Genomic DNA, 24502 nt, shown 5'->3' with positions numbered 1-24502 from the left:
CTCACAGCGGCGGCCGTTTTAGGTGGTCACCCCCCCATCCAGCCTGCTGCCCCCCACCCAGCCTGCCACCTGGGGCAGCACGCCCCCGCCCCCATTACTACGCCACTGGATTTCTCACTGTTACCGTAATAATCACCCCCCTCAACCTCAGAACAGAAGCTGAGCAAGAGAATGGATGCCAGCAAATGTACAGTCCTCTTCTCAGACACTAATGGATGTCCGCAGAGTACACACAAGTACTAGGTATGTTGTATTTTTGTTTTATTGGTGTATTTTTGCATTGTGAAAATAGTGTGAACTGTGTAGATTCGTGTCCATGCCGGCTATTGACCTGATTATAATGTATGATTTAATAGTATGTATGACATGATTATTGACTTATATTTATTTGATTTATTTTAGTTATAAAACTGAAGAAGCATTAACCGAAACAGATGATTACCTTGGATCACTGTCTATGGTTAACTACAGATTAAAACAGTTATATTTTGCCCAAGAACTGGTCGACGTGTTGCCTCCTTTTCTCAGCATTTCAACTAATGGATGTCTGGCAGATGTTACCAATAAGTAAAGCCAGAGTCTTCCTTTTGTATTGTCTCTTTTTCTTTCCTAACACATTTCAAGGACACAGGTTGTGCTCTGACAAGTGTGGGTAAGCATCTGATCATCTTCCAAAAACTTTCCAGCAGAGTCTAAACAAATTTGCAATGTTCCCACCCTTCCTTTTCAACCCTGGTCTCCTCTGTTTCCCTTGCCTTCTGTTCCCAAGGACACACCTAATGAAGAAGTTTGTTCTCCAGGCATACAGCATATCCATCAAAAGAGGACAGGAACTATTTGCTAATTGGCAAACATGCTCTCATTGCCAGTACACAGAAGCATCTGGTTGGTCATTGTAAACCAGAGTGCTGGACCAGGTGGGCCCAATCTAGCAGGGCTTTTGTTATGTTCTTTAAAAATACTAGTTTATCTTTGGGTGGCCATGTACATTCCTTTTCTAATTTTTAATGCCTGCGCTTAAACTCTTATGAAGACCATGTAGAGATAAATAACGTCTGCTAACATCTGCCTCATTTCAGGTTCTATGCACAGTTTGAAAGCTAGAAGGCTGGATCCAGATCAAGTCAGGTGCCCTAAGGTTCAATGGATATCCAGTGCTCAAAGTTGGGGGGAGACTGGAGAGGTGTCATCCCACTTCTTTTTGGGTGGAACTAATTGAGTGTGATGTATGGAAGTGAGAGCTGGACCATAAAGAAGGCTGATCGCCGAAGAATTGATGCTTTTGAATTATGGTGCTGGAGGAGACTCTTGAGAGTCCCATGGACTGCAAGAAGATCAAACCTATCCATTCTGAAGGAAATCAGCCCTGAGTGCTCACTGGAAGGACAGATTGTGAAGCTGAGGCTCCAATACTTTGGCCACCTCATGAGAAGAGAAGAATCCTTGGGAAAGACCCTGATGTTGGGAAAGATTGAGGGCACTAGGAGAAGGGGACGACAGAGGACGAGATGGTTGGACAGTGTTCTCAAAGCTACGAACATGAGTTTGACCAAACTGCGGGAGGCAGTGCAAGACAGGAGTGCCTGGCGTGCTATGGTCCATGGGGTCACGAAGAGTCGGACACGACTAAACGACAACATCAACAATTGAGTGTGATGGCCTAACTATCTCATCTTCTGTTTTTCTCCCACTTTCTTCAAAGCCATCTCACTTTGGGCCCTGAGTGGGTCTTAAGCCAGGAAATGGAAGCTAAGCATGTCTAACTCAATAGGCCACCCAACTCATAGTCTCTTCTTTCGTCTCTGCTTTTCCATTTTCTGAACCACTACCTCACACGAGCAAGAAAACAGGAACAAGAAGGCATGGCAGCTGGGAAAACAAGATGACTCTGTACTGCTCTGAACTAGAGGACCCCAAGTTAATTCATGACAGCAGATAAATGGTTGGGCTTGGGTTGATGTTGAGAAATACTTTTTCCAATGTAAACACTGGTAACAATTCACACACACACACACACACACACACACACAAGTACCTCCAGCTTCACTGGAATTTATTACACTAGGTAACACCTGTTAGGAGCCTTCTATCACAAAGCTTTCAAAGGCAGATGGGAGCACCATGCTAATACCCTTCAATGACTCTGGGATTTAAACCTACATCCTCAGGATTAAGTAAGATCAACTGGAAATGAATAACTCTTTATTGCAAATAGCCCTACGTAGTAATTCACCATATGGAGAATGAACCTTCTTCGAAAGGGGGATTCCTACATCAAGCCATCATTTCAGACAACACTTTCACACCCTCTTTGTATAGATTTAGTTGAGGCTTCTTCTCTCTCTCACCCCCACCCCGCCTTCCCAGTTTTATCATCCTCATATGTTGTGATGAAACATTCCCTTCTTTAACCCAGTCAGTAGCAAAGCTGTAATTAAATTTCAGTGCCAGCTCCAGTTTCTGGGGATCTTTGGGCAAATTAGCCTAGGAAGTCCCCTTCACTGGCTAGCTGCTCTCTGTGTGCATATCCACAACTGAATGTCCTAAACCACAAAACATCATATACAGGTCAGATTAGCAGAAGCATTTATTTGTTGCACACTTAGTCACTCAGTTAATTCAGCATGCTCTGCCATGAAGAACAAGTTAAAATTAATTTTTTTAAAGAGAAAATAAAATAAAATTGCACAAACACACAGAAAGGGAGCCAAATATCACAGCACCCCAAACAATGCAAGCTCAAATAACAGGCGTCCCTTTGGGATCACTGCTTTGGGGAACTGTAAAGACAAGGACCCAAGTTGCCATAGGTTTTCCCTTTTTCTGCCCATGAAGAAAGATATTTATGTATGCATTTATTTACTACCCTTCTGCAGAAGAGCCTAGAGTGATAAATGCATTTCCATAGCTGCCAAGTCTCCCGTATTCCCCGGGAAACCCCCATTTTTCTAGTTGTTCTCAGCTGAAAAAATGTATTTTTTTGTTTTTTCCCGGTTTAGTCTGGTGCAGCGGCCATTTTGGAACTCGGCGGAGCATGCTCAGAAGCGACTTTTGATGCAGCTCTGCCCATAGCTGCCAAGTTATCCCTTTTTAAAAGGGATTTTCCCTTATGCTGAATAGGCTTCCTCGCGAGAAAAGGGAAAACTTGGCAGCTATGGCTCTGCCCAGTTCCAAAATGGCTGCGGTGCGACTTCTGGCGCGACGGCCATTTTGGAACTGGGCAAAGCAGCATCAAAAGTCGCTTCTGAGCATGCTCCACCCAGTTCCAAAATGGCGGCAGTGCTACTTCCGGTCTTCTACTTCCGGTCCGGTCCCTTATTTCTCCCACAGAAACTTGGTAGGTATGTGCATCTCAAATATGAACAAGTGTTGCTTCCTACCAATATGATGTTATCATTGCTTTTATGATTTTTTAAAAAATCTTCTTCAGGGGATGGGGAATTATTTCTCTTGATTCCAATGCCGTATTGACCTGCTGTTAAATAATGGTTAGACCATGTCTGGGGAGCAGAGTAGATAGTAGTAATAGGGACTTGGGACAAACTATACTTTTAAAGGACATTCAAAATACCTTCCCCTCCCCAATGAATCCTTTGAGAAAAAGAAGATGTTTTGAATATGATTTAAAGGTGCAGTGTGCATACAACCTAAAGGGAAGCTCAGTAACAGATTTAACCCTGGATGCGTAGGCAGACCTGGAATGAGTAGATGAAAAGGTAGGGTTACTCTCTCCCAATTGGACCCACACTGACATTCACTGGAATAGAAGGATCCTTGGGCGCACCTTACATTGCCCAGAATGTATTTGTATTCAATTAGAAATTGCAGAGTTAAATGCTGTCCAGTTATTGTTGAGCGGGAGATAAGACTCCACCATTCTTGTACGGTAGTTACTTTCGCTTTTCTGTGTTGTCATATGCTAGCCTGTTCATCAGTAAACAGCCTTCTGTTCTGGGCCTACAAAATGAGTAGCCTTGCTTTATATTAAATCAATGATAGTTTAATAGTGTAACTCTATAATTACTAATTACTATCCTAAGCAACTTCTTGGGTTGCTTGTGCAGGTTGGATAGGCACTGATATTATTGCAGGGTTTTGTTCCAGTCCAGATAAGCATCTTTGAGATAAGTCACTTGGTTGTCAGACATCCATATTCCTGCTTCAGTTCTCCTGCCTCTTAAACGGTCAGCCTTGAGGACCTGAGCCCTGATTGCTTAGATCCAGCCCTAGCAAATATGCTACACTGGGGCCCAATTCCTGTACATACATATTGCAGACATATGTTAGCCGTGTGTGCAGCATTCCTGCTATATAGTCACACATTGTTAAGTGCCACTGATTGAAGTGGAAATCTAGTCAAATCAGATATAGCTGGAAGGCAAAAGTCTAAAGCTTTCCTTTAAGTGCAAATGTTTATTGTGAAAATGCGAGCTAAATGAAGAGCATGTCGTGATGCTGAATGGGGCTAAAAGCATGTAGAACATAAACTATACAATACAGCTACAATGGAGTCTGCTACAGAGTGTGGCCTTTCAATGCCATTTAATCCCTCAGAATTTAGCTTGCAATGCATTCAGTTTTTCTGTCAACAAGGTCACCAAAATAGCAATGATAAAATCCCCTCTCTCCCATTTGAATGAGACAGCTATCGTTGACAACAGCCCGATTTCATCTGGCTTTATGTCGCTCATGGCACAAAGCATCTTGGACAGCAATCTTTGTTAGGGTAGAATTGTGTTAGGAAAAGAAATGGACACATGGGGCATTTCCCCCTCTCTGGGCTGAAAGCACCACACTGTCTTGTAAAATAAACAGAATTGGCTCTTGACAATGTGCAATATGCCAAATGTCGGATTTCCTACTGGAAAGAAATATCCTTTCTCTAACACACAAACAGCTGCCCTTAAGTAGTTAGGACAAAAGGCTATGGTGAACCAAAACTCTTGGTGGATCTAGATTAATTCCAGAGAAGACAAAATACTCCCATGTTGTAGGAAGCACTCGGAACAGTGGCTAGGACTGCCAGCTCTTGAAATAAAAAAAATGGTCACCATGGTAGGGTCTGAAAGCACAGCCCATTGCAGAGGTAGACAATGTGTTGTCCTCAGGCATGTAGCGTAGGAGGCGGGGGGTCATAGCCCCAGGCACATGACTTTGAGGGGCTGCAAATCAGGTGCCCCCATGCAGGGAACCCCATCCCGTCCTGCCTACTGCCAGGGGCCTTTGGGCCCCGGAGCCTGTCCTCGTCTTGCCGCCACATCCCCGGCTCCCTTGCTCAATGGTTGTCTGGCCAGAGTTGGGGGGGGCATTCACCTGCCAAGGGCCACGTCAGCTAGCCAGGCGTCAGCTAGCCCCCTGAGTGGGCAGGCAGGTGGCACAGTGTGGCCCTGTGAACCCTCCGTGCCCTGCACCTCCCTGGCAGCATCGGCATCAAGTCTGGGCTGGCGCAGCAAGTTCTGTTCACCCTGCTCAGTGCCGGCAAAACAAACCATGCTATTGGTTGCCTCCATATGTTGTTGGAATCCAACTCCCATCAGCCCCGGTCAGCATGATCCATGGGGAGGGATGGTGGGAGTTGTAGTCCAGGAACATCTAGGAGGCACCATATTGGCTACCCCTGGTCCAGTGCAAAAGCTGCCCCCTTCACCTAGGGACAGTGTAGCCAACATACCATGCCCAGCAGCAACTCAAAGGAGGTCCTTCTCTGCAGAGGCCCATAGATTGTGGAATGACTTCACTTTAGAGATACAACCGGAACCTACAATACAGTTCTTCCAGTTGGTAAAATGTTATTTATTCATGTGGACATGCATGCCCAGGCACCTTAGCACCAACTTAACTGAACTCCTGATATTCTGCTGTATGCTTTATCATTCTTTTATTGCATTGGTTTTATTTTATAAATTGTCTTTTTTATTTTTTACAATTAATGATGGCCTATAAATTATTTTCAATCAAATAAATGAATGCAAGTAGAGTTATTACTGACTGCAGTTCCCCGCTGAGAGAACATTCTGTGTTAAACCTGGTTTGGCCTTTTCTGGTCCATCTAAGAAATATTTTGCTACGGTATGTTCAAAATTATAATATGCCATGTAGCTCAAAAATGATCATCAGGCCAACTCTTTTCTGAGCCTCCTACAAATTAAAGCCCATAAGATGCAAGCTACAAAAGAAAGGGGAAATCCCAACACAGGATCTGGTGTGAAGGGAGTAGGAGCATCTCAAATTGACCTTTCATGGCAATGACTGACATTTTGGGCATGTATAATACTTGCATTATTCATATGGTCATCCTTGACCCCAACACTGCCCGTTGCTTAATGCCATGCATATATAATGCAGACTTTATGGGAATCAAATCAGTATCTTCATACGCAACAAAGCCAAGATTTTTACTGAGCAATTCTATGTGACCACATAGACAACCTGCCATTTCAATATGCAATGATGATAAGCTCACAAGCGTAGCATTCACACAGACACGGCAACTTTAAGCTTGCAGAGATGTTGCAAAACTGCCATCTTAGTCCCAAGACAATTTGCACAAGGCATGCCAAGTGGGAACTGCAGCCCCTCTAAAGCGTTGCAGGAAATGTCATTCATTCTGAAAACATGACACATTTGACTGCACCTTCCACATGGCACTCACAATGCTGGACAACCCAAACGCAACTCCTGGCTCCACCCATATTATATAATTTGTCCGTATTTCCTGGAAATTTGGGCACAAACACCGCCTTCTTTTCTATCAGTTCACATCAGAAGAAAGATAGTTTGGTTCAAACCCAGCTTCTTCTGTGACCTCACAAAGTGGTATTCACCTAGGTTTTTCTCTGATTTAACTTCATTAATGCCAATGGCTTTGCTCTGAATAAAACTTAGGTGAATAGCACCCTCTAGGACTAGGTGGTCTTAGGCAACCTGCTTCTCCATTTGCAATATGGATAATATAATACTGACTTGCTTACAGAGTTGCTGCAAGGGTTGCAAGAATGACACATTCGCACTTTGCACACCTGAAAGCACTATGCCAGGCATCCCCAAACTGCGGCCCTCCAGATGTTTTGGCCTACAACTCCCATGATCCCTAGCTAACAGGACCAGTGGTTGGGGAAGATGGGAATTGTAGTCCAAAACATCTGGAGGGCCAAAGTTTGGGGATGCCTGCACTATACAGTGGTACCCCGGTTTACGGATGCAATTCATTCCGGGGAGCCGTTCGCTCCCCGAGCAGTACTTAAATGGAGCGCCTCTTCCGCGTGTGCACGAAGCGCCGATAGATCGCTTCTGTGCATCCGTGTGTTGCGGAACCCGGAAGTAAACACTTCCAGGTCCGCGGAGTACTCAGTCTCAAACTGAGAGTACTCAAACCGCAGTGGACTTAAACCGAGGTACGACTGTATCAGTACTATCACCATTCACACAAAGCCAAGGACACACATGCGGCCTTACTCCTCCATGCCTTCAACTTTTCAGTTCCCTAAACTGAAAATTGCCCTATCACCATAGTACCCCATCACCAGAGTCCCCCCGCCCTGACCTTATGCATTCTAAGTGTGCAAGCCATAAGACTGGAGTAATAGAGCCGCATGCTGTAAATCTCATCACCTTGGCTCTCATCTGTGTGGGCTTTAGCTAGGCGTCTAGATGTGCTGCAATAAGAAGCTGAGTCATCCCAAGATGGAGGTGTGGGGACAGCTTTGCCATCCACCTCCCACTGAAAACAACGGGGGGGGGGGATTGCACACATCAGTTCCTGATGTAAAGTTGGAAGAGTGTTGCCAAAATGAGAGGGCTTAGGCTATGCCATAACTATGCCATGTTCAGATCCCAACCTGCTGTGCAAGCGTAACTCCTCCAGTGGAGCATGCATGCAGCCATACTGTCAGAAGTTCTTCCAGCTGAGCATCATTCCACTGACATGACTCCATCTCACAGGGGAGATCTCACCATCCCCACCGCTTCCTAAGGCTGCTCAGCCAGTATAACTGTGGTGTCCTCTTGTATATACCATGCTGGTATCTAATGCATCTCTGTCTCTATTTTCTTGCAACATGGGGACACCTGTAGAGAATTAAGGTTGGACTCACATGCCTTCATCTCCCCGAGCACCCATCCCAGTAGCTCCAGAAGTTTCAGAGGAGATGCAGCTCAAACAGTCTCACTGGGGCCCATAGAATGAGGTGGTTGATCACACTGTCATGGTGCATGATTAGCACTTCATAAAGCACATAAAGTGTCTTATTGTGCATGATCTGGAAATGCTCTCCATCACTAAATCCAGACACATACCCTGAATTAAAAGACAATAAAGACTAACTAAGGGATGCCTTTAGTCTTAGCAGTAGGTTGCATGCGTTACAGAAATGGTGCATTGGAAGCAATTAGAATGTATTCTTGCTAGTGGCAGGAAGTGGGTTTAGAACAGAATCCGCTTAAGAAATTCCAGCTGTGTTCGCATTAAACACACCCTCAAAAGATCTAAACCCAGGATCAAGCTTTCCATGCCAACTAAGCCTTTATCAGGCCTCTGAAAGTGACTTTTTGAAAGAAAGCCAGCCATGAAAACAACTTAATTGGTTCATATGAATAAAAGCGGCAAATGCCACTTGCCGCAATGACAGTGCTGGCATTGTTTCCTGCTGACTTGACATTTTGATTTCCAAGAATGCCGGGCATCTGTGCAAACTCCAAAAGACCATTCCCTTTGCTGAAATGAGGACCAATGGGTTAAGTTGGGATGATGACAACAGGATGACGAAAAGGCTTTTTATGGTCAGAAAGTATCAGATTTGGACAGGGGCAAGAAATCTAAAATCCTGCAGGTAACAGCTACTTGCATAATCAGCATTCTGTAGAGTGGGACACAACAGATTGGAAACATCATGCATTAAGGACTCTTGTGCAGTGCTTCAGTCATCCCATGCATCCACCTGGGCACAGTGGTGTCAAGCCTAGCCCTGAGCTTGTGCCAAGCACGGAGTCCTTGGAGGATGAACCAGACACCACACAGCTCAAGGACCTTGGGGAGAAAGGCTCCCTAACCGCAATGCTGAGGATTCTTTTGAGGGGCCCTCTGGGTTGGTACCCTAGGAAGAACCTCAGGAAATCGGAGGAGGAGAAGGTGGAGCTGCCCCACAGTTCACCCATCACACTTCAGGAACCAAGACACAGCTCTTCTTCAATATTCACGCATCTCTGAATTTTGCAATATTGTTCTCCGAACCAAACATTTAAAAATGTACATAACAGGGAAATGCTGGTCGAGAACCATAACAATAAACTAAACTAAAACACACAGAAACGCAAACATGAGAATAGCACACAAACATGCATTATAAGTGAAGTTGCTTACAAAAGTACACATATTAGGCAAACAGATGCATGTGAACAGGTGAATGTGAAGACTGGTAAATGAGGGAAGAAGAGAAGCCCAAACTAACAGATTTTTCCATCCAAAATAATGGAGAATACCCCAGTTCAGATGGGGGGGGGGATTATTCCTTATTCCTACTCACAGTAACAAAGATTAGCTACCCATGAGCCAATTATTATTTCCTTTGTAAGACTCCAGACTGGAGCTGTCAGAGTTCCTCCTTTTCCTCCAAGTAGACAGGCAGATTGAAGGAGTGGCTGACCCAAGGACTTGCCATGGGGCTTTTCACTTTTGCTGTGAGCAGTGTGCCTCCGTGGCACACCCTAAACTGCTTTTGAACTTCCCTTAAGTTTCAAAATCAGTTTGCCATGTGGTGTGGGATGTTGTTGGTTTAGAAAGTTAAGCAGAAAGCACAGCTGGGGTTATGGACCTAGATGCACAGTTCTCTGCATTGTGCCTTACAAGTACATTTTGCCTGGGTTTCTGGCAGCATCTGATCAGGTCCGTCAGCAAGATGAAAATCATATGTTTCTTCCCTCCCTCTACTGAAGAAGTCTGTGATGTGGTGTATCCATTGCAAGCCTAGAAGTCCAGTGTTGATCTAACCACATTAAAAAGACCAGATACGTATTGTTTTATAGCTAGACAATCTGATCCAACCAATCTATCAGGGTTAAACCATAGTTAAAACCACCTAACAACATACAGTACTGGATTTAAATTTGCAAATCTCAGTTCCTTGCTCATTTCAGCTGGGCCACAAGCAGAGTAGCAGCAAGATTTATGCAGATGTTCAAAGAAAGAAAATATCTGCCAAAGTGAATCTCCATCTATCAGATTATTCTGCTACTTGCAAAAGCTGCTGCCATAACAAACATTTTTCAAAAATATGAGGAATAAGGGAATATTCACCACAGAGCCATGTACAGGGTCAGGGGGAGAGAGACAAGGAGCCGAAGAAGGCCACTTCATCCACATGAAAGATGAGATGGTTTTATTTCCATTATTCTTTTGGAAACAACCGGAATATGAAAGTAATGAATCCACAGCCTGAAAGAAATGATTTCTCCAATAAGAGAGCACAGAAAACACTGAAGAGGAGGAAATGTAGAGTTTTGAATGTTAGCATGGTGCATGCAGTATGATAATAAAAAACAAGGCAGGTATTTGTAGGATATTTTAGGTATAGGTAAATTAGGAAAATGATGCATCTTGTTCCTTTGCCTGTGGCTCAATAGCAAAGGGAAAAAAGGGGGAAAAGGTAAAGGTTAAGGATCCCTGGATGGTTAAGTCCAGTCAAAGGCAACTATGGGTGCAGGACTCATCTCTCCTTTGATGCTAGCAGCTCAGTCTACTTGAGATGGCCCAATGGAACTCCTATATGCTGTTCTTCCGGCTGTCAATCTTTTGCACAGCCTGAGTTATCCATGTCTTGCCACTTAAGAATATAAAAGGAGCCCTGTGGGATCAGAACAAAGGCCCATCGAGTCCAACATCTGGTTTCCCACAATGGCCTTCCAGATGCTTATGGGAAACCCACAAAGGTGACATGAGGCCAATAGTCCTTTCTCGGTGATGGTTTTTTAAAAAATTGAGTGGTTTCAGTCATGTTCACACGAAACTCCTGTTTTGAAAGGTAGTCCAGTCCCATTTAAAGATAAGGAACTCTAAGAACGAAGAACAGAAACAGTTAGCACCTGGGCAGCAGACTAAGCAGGTATGGGGATCACCTGGTTACAGCCTTCCCTGGTATGGTGAGATGCATTGTACAGTGGTGCCTCACTTAACTAATGCCCTGCTTAACGAAATTTCCGCTTAACGAAAGGTTTTTTCCAGCGGAGGTTGCCTCACTAGACGAATTCGTTTTACGAAAAATTCGTCTAGCAAATCGCGGTTTCCCATAGGAATGCATTGAAATTCAATTAATGCGTTCCTATGGGCAAAAAAAAATTCAAAAAAAATTCAATGCATTCCTATGGGATTCGCTAGATGAATGTTTCGTTAGAAGAAAAGACCCGTGGAACGAATTAAATTCGTCTAGCGAGGCACCACTTGTATTTCTATTTAAATGAAACAAACTAAAGTGTTTTTTTTTAATAGTTTTTTTTTAAAAAAAACTGCAGGGTCATACTCTCCATCCAACTCCTTTCCATTTTAAGAGAGCCTGGTTTCCTGCAACTTGGCTTCTCGCAGCAAGGAACCACCAGAAGGTCCTCCAGCGCCGATAAAGACGCTTTCCCCCCAAACTCCTGCAATAATAAATTACATTGTTTACTTGTATTTTTCAACAAAAAAATTAGGAAAACGTAATCAATTTGCAGACTTATGGCACCCTCTGTAATTACAGGTAACACACAGTTTAAACCACTCTGCAGGGAATATAATACTCTCTCAGGGATGGTCATTTCAAGTAATTAAATATGTCTCCTACTGGAAGGCTCTGCTTGGCTTGTGGTCTGATCTTTACTGTAAGATGGTCTGATCAGCTAGGGAAGGGGAAGGTATTCAGTTCAGTTTGCATTTTCACATGAAAGTACCTAATCTGCACTGCCTGAGCCAATAAGTGAATTGAAACACAGAGATAGCTCAAAAATTGCACTTTTCCAGATTTTGTGATGCCGTTCTTCAACCAAAAACATACACCACTTGCACATTAGTGAAAATAATGTACCAAACAAATTTATATTGGGGGAAATTGCTTGCAAAAATGCTTGTGTTAGTTCAAAAAGGCATATATTAGGATTCTGCACAAAAATGCATATGGGTTTTTTATTTTGTAAAGAAAAATGCAGATTGATGAACTACGTAGGTGAACTGGACTTTAAAATTGGAAAAATGAGAAAGCAGATTTTCACACCCCCAGTACTGGATTACAATGCCAGCTCAATGGGAATGTGTTATTTGTCACATAGAGCTGGGATATACACAATTGCTTCTGTGGAAGTTGTCAAAATAAGCTCTGAGCTCTTCCAGCATGTAGACTTTTGTGCCCAGAATGTCACCGTGAACATGTCCTGCTGTGAGGCATTTATTACCAATGTTCACAGTGCAGTCATAGTGTTTGGATATTAGGAACGCCTCTGACCTTTGCCTTTCTCCTTTAGAAGGGAAAGAGAAAGAACTATTTACCCGAGTCAGCATGGCTTTTTGCTGCAAGGCCTAGAGACAGGGGAGAAATGAAGAATTCAGAAAAGTAACCAAGGCACTTGTTTCATCAATAATTAGGGCTTTCTTCACATTAGTCTTCTGGTCAGGCTCAGGAATGCCATGGAAACTCCAAATTTTCTGGAAGTAAACCATAAGTTTTCCCTGAGAAAAATGACACACACACATACGCACCCTTTCACTGAAAGGTGGTACCGTGGTCTAAACCACAGAGCCTAGGGCTTGCCAATCAGAAGGTTGGCAGTTCAAATCCCCGCCACGGGATGAGCTCCCATTGTTCAGTCCCAGCTCCTACCCACCTAGCAGTTCGAAAGCACATCAAAGTGCAAGTACGGTAAATAAATAGGTTCTGCTCCGGTTCGCCAGAAGCAGCTTAGTCATGCTGGCCACATGACCCGGAAGCTGTCTGCGGACAAACGCCGGCTCCCTTGGCCAGTAAAGCGAGATGAGCGCGCAACCCCAGAGTCGTCCGCGACTAGACCTAATGGTCAGGGGTACCTTTACCTTTACCTTTACTGTACTTAAGAACATAAAGCTGGAATCCAACCAGGACCAGTGGGTTCTCCCAACTCTATGAGTCTTCAGAAGGAATTGTTAATGGCGTATTGGTGCAAGGGGAGGGGGGCACCAAATAATGTTGAAAATGTTCTTCTATTTTATTTATAATCCCTATCCATGAGGCCAGAAATTAGATCCCTGAGGCGTGGCTCCTTGAGCAATAGCAAGATTGTAGTTGCAAATCTGGAACCAGCATACATTACATCAGATATGGGGGAACCTCCAATTGTTGCTGGACAAAACCTCCCAACTTCTCTTAGAACCATCAGCCACGGTGGGTGCCCTTCAGCCCCAGCCAGGAACATCTATTAGCCACATGAGAATCACTCCACCATTCTGCGCATGAGCAACCCAAGCAGGTTCAGGACGGTCACGGCTTGGATCCAAAAAGGTTGAACGCAAGGGGCGGTCTCAGATTTCTGCTCACCCTTCATTTGATTTCATGCAACACACCCCATCTAGTGCAGAAACGTTTTTGTTTTTTGCAACCCTGTGGGTTGTGACGTCGCTATGAGAAAAATGAGCTGGAAAAGTTTTGTCCTAGTTGATCCTAGCCTGCAAGTGTGTACAGATACCTCCAAGCAAGTGTGCAAACACTGGATTTTTTTTTTTAAAGGACTGACTTGATTTACAGGCTAATCATGCTCATTATTACCTGGATTCAATAAGCAGAGCTAAACTATGCACAGCTACAAAACAGCAAGACAAAGGAGCAGATTGGGGGGGGGGATTTTCTTAGACAGAAAATGGATTTTTCTGTCTGCGTATGGATTTTTGTACAGTCCACTGTTCTAGAAGAAGCAAAGATGAACGAGAGGAGAAATGGTTAGAACTACTGGTAAATCTCTTGGCTAGAGTATGTGGATTCACTTGAGCCAGCAGAAAGCCACCAAGATTTTAATAGGAGAAAAATCAGATAATCTTGAAGATGGACACCTCATGACACTGTGCACAGACAGTAACAAAGAACGGTTGTCTGAATACACTTTAAAGACACCTCCTTAAAATTTAGATACAATTTTAATCCAAATATGAAGCTTACTCGATAAAGCAACATGCCTCGATTTAAATGCGCTTTTAAAATGACTATGTAGTTTACAATATTCCCAACAAGCCATCAAAACAAAAACAAAAAGTGCATTTTAAAAAACCCCTTTATTTCCTTTACATCTCAGCATTCTGATTTCTTTTGGAAGCAACTTTAAAGGAGGGGGGGAAAGCTTGACCACAATGTCTCCCTAACCTTTTCAGCAAAGAAAAGCTTCTACTGGCTACTGGCTTGTCATCAACACAAAGTGCCCCAAATAATAAATGAATGCTTTATGAGCTGTGGGGCGACATTAGCATTACAATGAGGGATTGTTTGGGAAAGAGGTATATTACTGTTGCTCAGGGAGATAAAAGAACGTCTCTCAAGGGTGAATTTTAAAAAAAGAAAAGAAAGAAAGAAAGATCCATGGGGGTTATATTAAATCTTTCTTCAAGATGTTGACACTTGGGGAAAGTGCTTTCCTTTGCTCAAGTGACCTTCCCTGATTTTTAATTGCTTTTAATGAAGTGAGTGGGTTGCTTGGATTTTGATATTTTTTTTTAACGCTAGGTACAATCCAGCTGAAGCTAAGCTCTTTAAAGTTCCATTGGTTTCAATTCAGAGTCAGTAGCATTTTTAAATGGTTGGATTGTCTCACTGTTTGCTTATTGGACAAGGATAATTGTATAAAAATGCTTTCATATATTTAGAGCTGACCTGGCAATCGTTAACCATTTCCTGTGCAGAACTGAGAACAAAGATAGAGCAGTAGGTGAAAAATTTGCTCAAATCAAGTTGTTGTGGATAAACACAAAGGAAATGCAGGCTTACGAAGCCGAGATCACGGAAAGGATGGTTTTTGAGTCCGCAAAACATTTGAGACCAACCTGTGTTGCTAAGGAACCAATCAGGTTCACTCATACAGAGGACCCAGGGTTCATATAAATTTTAATCCATCAATTTATTAATTTATGTAATCAAATTTCTACACTGCCCTTCATCCAAGGGTCACAAGATGGTTTACAATATAAAGCATAAACACGCCTACCACAGTAAGAAACAAAAATAATACCCCCTCCCCCCACTTTTAAAAACCACAAGATTATTTAATTAGCCAAAGGGCTGGGAGGAGGAGAATATTTTTGCCTGGCATCTAAATATATATAATGGTGGAAACAGGTGAGCCTCCCTGGGGACAGCATTCCAAAAATGAGGAGCCACCACAAAAAAGGCCAGTTCTTGTGTTGCCACCCTCCAGACATGGGCAAAGCTAGGGGGTTGAGGGACAGCTGCCCCCCCCTAATCTAGTAAATAAATAAGAATACTTAACTAAAAGTAGAAATAATCAGAATATTTGAAATTGAAATGCTTGCTGCGGTCAGTTGGATTATGTTGCGGCACATTCTAGCGATGCAACTGGCAACCCAACTGGCTGATAGAAAACTGGTTTTAGTTTAGATTATATTAAAATAAGGCGATTCTGTAATTTGATAAAATATACTAGTTAACCACAAGGGAAGTAAAAAAGGAGAGTTTCTTAAAGAAAAGTATTGTACTGTACCTTTGAGAAGCATGGTATGACATTGTTCACATAAACGCTGTTCTTACCATCTGGACAACATACTTTAAAAACAGCAACTTAGATTTTTCATTTTACAGGAGCCACTTGCCACTTTTGTGTTCCAGAGATCACCAAACATGGTTCTTTTTGAAAGTCTTTCACAAGACTGTTACTCCTTTGTGAAAATGGAAAAGAAAATTGCTCTTGGATTGACATTTTCATGTACACAACTCAGATCATGTTCAAGGAAAATCTTTGAACATCGCGAATAGCTCTCCTCGATTTATGGCACAGTTAAAAGAAATCCAGCCTGTTCAAGAGAACCCATTTTTCTTGAATTCTTCCCACCTTTTTTCTTTGTCTCCTTGTGATTTTTTTTGAAGGATACCTAAATTAAGAGTGTTTACATCATCAATATTTCTTAAATACCAGGATGTCAACAGCTCTGCACTGGGGGCAAATAACAAGGTGAATCAGGGTTATTTCACCCCTCTCAAGTCAAACCAGAAAATCAGCCTCAAATTGCCACGTGGTTCTGTACACTCTACTTTTCTGTACATTTTCTCTCTGTGTTTTTTCCTATGTCTCTGCATTTCTCTCCTCTAGATCCATGGGCTTTGCACAAGGTGAGGTGGTGTAAATACTTGCTCTGGGTGATTTATGTTGCTGTTAAAGCAGAGCTTCATTTTACTAAGCTCCTACGGTAGGTCCTCTGGAACCTCCTTCATCTGAGCTCCTGAGCCCTTGGCCAGTGCCTGACCTGGCCAGCTGCTGCTGCTGCTGCCGAACCTGTGCACCACAACTAGGCTTGAAAGAAGTGTTATTGGCCACAGCAGAACACTTTTTCTCAAAGTTAGTTGGTGGGAGCGATACTGCACTGACTGGGTGGGGAGTCCTCTCTCCAGCGCATCAGGACACAGGGCTGGTGATTCTTGAATTACAGCTCTGCATCTGTCCAAACTGCAGCTTGCACCAGTTCAAACCATCATAGAGTGTTCTATAGAGTCAATTCACGCTGGCTTTGTAGCTGATCATCCACTTCTTTAAATTCTGGTCACTTGGGGAAGCCTATCTTTACATATGAATGTGTTATTGTGACGAATATGCAGTTCCAAATTTTTGTGACTGTGATTTTTCTTCTATAATAAACAAGCCAAAGGCCTCTGTGGTATGCCAAACCTTTTTCAAAATTGAATTTCACAGATACACTAGTAACTGGGCATCCCCACTCTACTGATACCTATACAGTGGTACCTCTACTTACGAATTTAATGCGTTCCGAACACACATTTGTAAGTCGAAAAAAGTTGTGAGTTTAATCCCATAGGAATGCATTGGGAGAAAAAAATCGTAAGTCGAAGCAACCCTATCCAAAAATTCGTAAGGAAAAAAAATCCTATCTAAACCACATCCAAGATGGCGGACAGAGCTCCATTCGTAAGTAGAAACATTCATAAGTAAAGTTATTCGTAAGTAGAGGTACCACTGTACTTGTACACAGATACAGTACAGATATGTTTAAATATGCAATGAACAGCCAAATCTCTCCCCCTTCCCACCTGAGGCCTATCTGGAAATGCTGCTACCTTGTGCATCTAGCAGAATGGACCAAGGAACTCTGCCCAGATATTTCTGTTGAGCCAACAAGATTACTAACTTGAGTTGTTAAACATGATATGCTTAAGACATGAAACTTTGCTAGTTCAGGGCAATGCAATATGCAAATATAGTTCCCAGTGGCACCTACGCCAGTTGCCAGATGTCTTCTGAGTGTGCAGATGGGGATGAGGTGTCAGGGTTGGACAGGGGAAATTTGGAATCAAATCTCCACTCAGCCATGAAGCTCAGCGGGTGATCCTGGGGAGTCACAAACTCACATGATTGTTGCAAGGATAAAACGGGACCAATGAACAATGTAAAGCACCCAGGCAGTCAACTGCAAAGCTAAAAATATACTAACTCGGCTAACTAGCTAGCAAAACAGACACACCTTGGGTTTGCGCTGAAGCAGAGACACACCGTGAACATTTGCAAGAACTGCCCTCGTGTTGCCATCACAACAATGAGTCTACACAGCTCAAACGTTATGGGAAATATAAGAGAAGAAGCTGTCATGGTGCCTAGACTTGACGCCTTCAAGGTAACTAACCTTTCACACAGTGACCAGAACAAAAAAGAAGGAAACGAAGGGAAATTTGCTCTTTGCCCCTTGAAACCATGCTTGCTGTTTGCATGTAATGAATGGAATTTATATAGCAATATTGAGTCTGAAAGCAGTATATGATGAGCCTGCTTTATGTATACTGAGACAGACCATAGGTCCATCCAGCTCACCACTGCCACCCTCCGGCAGGGGTTTGTGATGGTTTACCTTAGGGACATAGAGGGACACGGGTGGCGCTGTGGGTTAAACCACAGAGCCTTGGGCTTGCCGATCAGAAGGTCGGTGGTTCGAATCCCCGTGACGGGGTGAACTCCCGTTGCTTAGTCCCAGCTCCTGCCAACCTAGCAGTTTGAAAGCACGTCAAAGTGCAAGTAGATAAATAGGTACCACTCTAGCGGGAAGGTAAACGGCATTTTCGTGCGCTGCTCTGGTTTGCCAGAAGCGGCTTAGTCATGCTGGCCACATGACCTGGAAGCTGTACGCCGGCTCCCTCAGCCAATAAATCAAGATGAGCGCCGCAACCCTGGAGTTGGTCACGACTGGACCTAATGGTCAGGGGTCAATTTACCTTTTTACTTAGGAACATAAGACATAGGGTCTTTTCCCACATATATTTCCCCACTATTTACTGTTAAAGAAGCCTTTCTCTGGACTTGTTCCCTGCAAAAAAATAAAACCAAACAGGGTCAACTGCACAGCATTGTGTGGCTGCACCCTAATTTTGGAACCAGCTTCCCAGGGAGGCCTTACAAGCATCGCAGCAGCCCTCTAAGCATGTTTACTCAGAAGTAAATTCCACTGCATTCAACTTAATTTCTGGATAAGGGCATTTAGAGTTGCGGCCTGAAGCGCAAACATAACCCCCTTTTATTTTCTTGTGCATTGCAAAACTTCAAATTCCATGATGTAATTTTCCACTTCCGTTGTCTCAGTTACCTACAGCACATTCCTATGCATGTTTATACAGGAGCAAGTCCCACCATGATAAGTGGAACCTACGTCCAGGTACGTGCATAGGATTGCAATCTTAGCTTTCTTTAGAAATCAGCTTAAATGTTTTGTGTCCCTGTTTTTAAGAGAAAGGCCATTTGCAGCATTTTATAAAGGGCACGTATACATTGGTGGCTGAAAATACAAAAGGGTCATTTTCCCTCCGCTACATTTCAAGGTGAATTTTACATTGCTGTACACCCCATTATTCAATTACCTTATTGTTTTCCCTACACCTGCAACCCCTGTAAACTCCTATTCAATGAAGCTGTTCTCTGCACATGTGCAATGGTTGTTTCGAATGGACACACCTCAGCTTCACCGCAGCTTGCATTTTTTTAACATGATGGAAGCTGCTTTGAGGGTAAGCTCATCATTCAGAAGCAACAAACAAAGATGTTTATTCAGCTTTACGCCCATCATAAAACACAACACAACACAACAAATCAAATAAAACAGCGGACTCGTACAAGCCACAAATAATATAACACAATTCACAGCTCACAACGACAAATATTAGCAATTTAAAAAGAAAAGTTTAAGATTATGATTAAAAATTTAGGCACTACGCTAAAATCAATATCTGATGTCATTATAGAAAATTCTTATAACTATCAATAATCAACTAACATTCCATTCTGTCTCTTGTACGAGAGGACGGCTGTTAGGAATTTAGCAACCTGTAGAGTAATATAAGGATCCACATCTTGAAGAACCCAGGCAAGCTGTAGGTCAACTGGTTTGTCAGCCATAGGCTGGATTATGGAGTTTAGTATACTAGCACGAGCCGAACTGTACATAGGGCAGATAAACGTAACATGATATAGAGATTCAGATGTTTTAATTTCACAAGCACACATTGAAGAGACTTGGCCCTTAGTAAATCTATGTCTCAGCACGTTTGTTGTCATTCAGAAGTATTTCTCAAGAAACTACAGGACACCTACGGACTGGGACTAACGTCATTTGCACTTAGCTTCAAACACCAGCAGTGGGAGCACACGGGAGCTGGAGTAAACACTGATGTGTACACAACAAAATGAATGAAAGGAAAAGATAAATATGCATTCCTGGGTTTCATCTAGATTTTGCTCTCAGCATACAAGTCAGCTGGGGTGGCAATTTTAAGCAGAGAATAATGAAGCACAAGAGCAACCTTCTAGACATTTGGGTGACTGTAGCAACAGGGGAGCAAACAGCCAGTAATTAAAAGGGAATGTGGGTGGCAGAGAACCTGAATGGATTGACTGACAGAAAGCCTTATCCCATTTATTCCTCTTGTGTTCCTTTCTGTTCCATTTATTACCTCTGGATTTTCTTTTCTTTCTTTCTTTTTTTCTTTACAAGCTGAATGACTCACACATTCATTCCACTTAACAAGTGGTTTGGATTGTATGGGCTGCTGCTACATGCGTTTGGCAGCTTGTGCTTTTAAAATCCGCCTGAATTTTGTGATCACTGGTAATTCCTTACGTGCCCCAGAAGATACACATGTAAAACAGAATTGCAAACAGGAAGCATATTTGCTAGCCTTACGTTTTATTCACCCTGAAATGCAAGCATTGGCAACAAAGTCGACACACACACACACACACACACACACACACACACACACACACACTGTATTTTTGCAGAAATACAGACAATTGACTGCTCAAATGACACATGGGATCATCAGTCTATTGGCACACAGCCAACATGCTATTTGAGACCTTTTAAAGAGAAGGCTTCAATGGTTAACACACAGCTAGACACTAATTATGCAGTTTTGCTCTATAAGTGGGTAAGTGACAAAAATCAACAGCAGGGTTTGGAGTCTATCCAGAATGTGCAGCAACCCAGGCTCAAAGATGATTAAAGATTCAGTTTGCATCCATGCCCAACACAATGTTGATAGGAAATTTCCATATATATACGTTTCCCCGCTCCACATGGGCACCTGGGTCAGGATGACCTTGGCCGCCCACCAATATTGCGTGTGGAGGTCCCCAAAACCACCCCTCAAATAACTCATCACATAGATAGAATTTTGTTTAATGGTTTTGGGCATGAATTTGGCCACAACTTTTATTGAATACAAAACACGTGAGGGGTTGCGTAGGCATTGGTTCTCAACTGTCACCTAAGGACAGAAATAATAATAATAACTTGCCTTGTCAACACGGGGAAATCCAACAGGGAGAGACGGGGACCCGGATGCAATGAACTCTCCCCTCTCCCTTCAGGCTCCCAGGGGCCTCAATACGCCGTCCTGGGGGTTACGGACACAGCCTAGAGCCCCTGTATTCCTGACCGGGATTTCACCAACCACGCAGGCATAAACTTGGGGCCAACATAATCAATAAGACCCTTTAATACAACCAAAATAACCAGTGCCTAACCGCCAACCTTACAAGTTGTGACTATTTGCTATGCATTTCTACATTTCTGGTAGATCCCGGGTAGATTGTGGGTTCCTTAGTGCTCGCCAGCCTAAACAGCCCAGGTCCAATCGGGCGGTGGCCACTCATGCCCCCACCTTTGACTCAGGAGTGGTTTGCTAGCCCCCCACCACAAATTGTGCTCTCTATGATAGAGAACCCGCATTAACATGCATTCAGCACACTTAGATCATACCAGTATACTCGCTCCCAAATACACCTGGTTAGCTTCAAAGTCAAGTGAATCCAAGGACGACATAAGGACCTGCTTTAGATCAAATGGGACTAGTGGTCCATCTACCTCAGACATCCATGGTTCACTGGTCCCAGAAAGAGCTCTTCGCTGCTCTCACAAGTGGATGGGGATATTCACATTCAAACCTGGGACCTCCAAACACAGCACTCCCACTTGGTGGATGTTCAAGGTAAAGACACATTCCTTTCTGACAGTTCAGGATCTTTCACATTTAACACTTTGCAGTCATAAATGTTGCCACTCTTAGGGCCACTTCAAAAATGTGCTGGGTTTTGTACACAGATAGCTTCATTTTTCTTTCCTCAAAGCATGCAAACCACATGATGTATACATATTTCTTTTAAAAAGCATATTCCCATCCTGCAAAGTAAGGGCAGCCAACAGCTGTTTTGAATTCTGCATTTGTCACTGCGTCCCTCCAAGGCTTTCAGGAACAAAAGACCACATAAATGGACCAAGGAACAGCATGAACAAGGAGACCAGAGAGGGGGGAAATGATGACAACAGCAATAAAAACCCCTTCTAACATGGAGAAAAATATTTTCCTCTGAGTACAGGAGAGGGAGCAGCAAAAAATTGTTTTGAACCTCCCTGGGATCTTCAGATGTCGGGCAGTATACAAATTTAATAAATATAATAATATGTATTAATAATAAATAATAATATTTATTATTAAATATATGAGGGAAACTCTCAGCTCAGCTGATACAGAAGCAAAATACCCAGATGTTTAGACAGTTGAGGTGATTTTAATCTGTTTTAGTATTTTAACTTTGATGTGTTTTAAAGTACAGTTGTATACTTTATTTTTGTATACGACCCAGGTGGCGCTGTGGGCTAAACCACTGAGCCTAGGGCTTGGTGATCAGAAGGTCGGCGGTTCGAATCCCTGTGACGGGGTGAGCTCCCATTGCTTGGTCCCAGCTCCTGCCAACCTAGCAGTTCGAAAGCACATCAAAATGCAAGTAGATAAATAGGAACCGCTATAGCGGGAAGGTAAACGGCATTTCCATGTGCTGCTCTGGTTTGCCAGAAGCGGCTTAGTCATGCTGGCCACATGACCTGGAAGCTATACGCCGGCTCCCTCGGCCAATTATGCGAGATGAGCGTGCAACCCCAGAGTCGGTCACGACTAGGCCTAATGGTCAGGGGTCCCTTTACCTTTAAAGTATAGTTGTACATTTTTTTCTTAAATTTATCATTTTACCTTTTTGTAAACCACTTGGAGGTGGTTGTTGTTGCTTTTTACAATCAAACGGTGTATAAATGTTCTTAAATAAAAACACAATGTGCAGGTGACACTCTTCTCCTGCCCACACACTCCAGACTTGTCGTATCAGGCCAGCTGATGTGAAGTGGGACATCAGCAACATGGTGCGTGGGAGTCATATTGAACATAACGTGTAGACGAGGGATTGTCAACATGGGGGCCCTTCAGATGTTGTTGGACTCCCATCTGTCCCAGCCAGCATGGATGAAGATGGAGGGTGATGGGAATTGGAGTCCAACAACATCTGGAGGCCCAGCTCCCGTTTATATTCTTGGGAAGTCACTGCCAACTGCGGCTTCCTTGCATATGTGCCTTCAGTGAAACACGCAGTTAATGATGTTTGTCAAGTTTTCAAATATTTTTTATTAGGGATGTGCTACCCATACAGAGGTTTAATCATCTCAGAAGCAGCTCTACCAGCCACTTGAAATGCCTCTATGTATATCCTCCTGAAGACATTCCCCTTTTTCCCATTTCAAAAAATAAAAGGATCCAGTGAATACTCATGATTACATTTGTGCTAAAGTACCTTTAAACTTTTCAAAGTCAAAGAACATGCCACACTTTAACCTAAATAACCAAGCATGCTTTATAAACATTGGTATGATCAGACCTAAGGCAGAACATTAAACTTAGCAGAGCAAGCAAGGCAAGTTAGGAAGATGAAGCCATAATTTCCTTTCTCGCTTAGTTACTGGCGTGAAAGGAACGAAGACAATGTTCTACAATAACATTTGCCTAGGAATGTTTATCTGCTTTCTTACCATTGAATGTTAAGAACACCCTGGCCTGCGGCAGCGAAGATCCATTTACAGTGCAAAAGAAAACAAACAACCCAATCAACGCTTGGAGACTTAGAAATGCCATTATCTTCTGATGCAAAATGTAATATCCAAGATATGAAACCTAAAACAAAGCACAGGGGGAGAGAGAGAAAGAGAAAGGTCATTGGAGATTCTACACATTTTGCAAGATACAACGTCCATAGTTTGCAATGTCATTGGAAGGCATCATGTTCGCACCATTTTCTTTAAAATGAGGAAAGCTTGGCACATGCAGCAGCAGGGGGTGGGGGAAACACTGTAAGTAAAAAAAGGGGGGCTGCGCTGCAGTAAGGATTAGTCTCAGTTTATTTCAATAAGGATGATTCCCACCTGCTGGAAAAATAATTATGTTAAATGTCAAGGCAGAGCAAATCAAGGCCAAGAGATCGGGTTTCATGAATGAAAACGTCTTGATATTTTTAGACCCGTCTTTACTGTGCTCTTTTTCAAACATATATAGAGGTCTAAAGGAACCTACTCTGCTTGAAGAGACCACAGTAAAAACTTTGGGGTGGCGTTAGCGTTCTATAAACCAAAGGACAGAAAAACACCTCCAGGCAATGCATGCAGGCCAGCTCTGTCTGGAGAGCTGGAGCAGGACGACTAACTCAGGGCCTCCCCCATCTCAATGCTTTTGCACAGGGTACAAGTGACACCTGAGAAGGCTGGAGACAGAAGGAGAAGATTCTTGGCTGACAGGCTGCCTTTCACCCAGCAAAAGGCACCAGTCAAGGGGCCCTCCTTCAGGGTGCTTTGCCTCCCAAAGCCTGGAACTGGCATTGAAAGCGTGCGCTCCTCTAAAGCCAACAAAAGGATGAACTGGAACTTTAAGAGCAGAGAGATCATATGCTCCAGGCTTGTCTCTTGAGCAATCAGACATCCACT

At 43.2% G+C, this 24502-nt stretch overlaps 1 protein-coding gene across 2 annotated transcripts in view; it reads right to left on the bottom strand.

Moving 5' to 3' along the window:
• The window catches only part of SEMA3C (semaphorin 3C), a 143984-nt gene that overhangs the window by 113259 nt on the left and 6223 nt on the right, over positions 1-24502 (bottom strand). Inside the window, exon 2 of one of the 2 annotated variants that reach the window (XM_035127243.3) lies at positions 23558-23699. In XM_035127243.3, coding sequence (XP_034983134.3) covers positions 23558-23660 — 103 coding nt within the window. In that variant the 5' untranslated portion in view covers positions 23661-23699. Of the gene's footprint in view, positions 1-10291; positions 10317-23557; positions 23700-24502 lie in introns of those variants that run through there. The other variant, XM_035127244.3, reaches the window with a different exon arrangement.

Source organism: Zootoca vivipara, chromosome 9, assembly GCF_965207765.1.
Source record: "Zootoca vivipara chromosome 9, rZooViv2.hap1.1, whole genome shotgun sequence".
Classification (NCBI taxonomy): Eukaryota; Metazoa; Chordata; class Lepidosauria; order Squamata; family Lacertidae; genus Zootoca; species Zootoca vivipara.
This window is presented reverse-complemented; position numbering and strand designations above follow the sequence as displayed.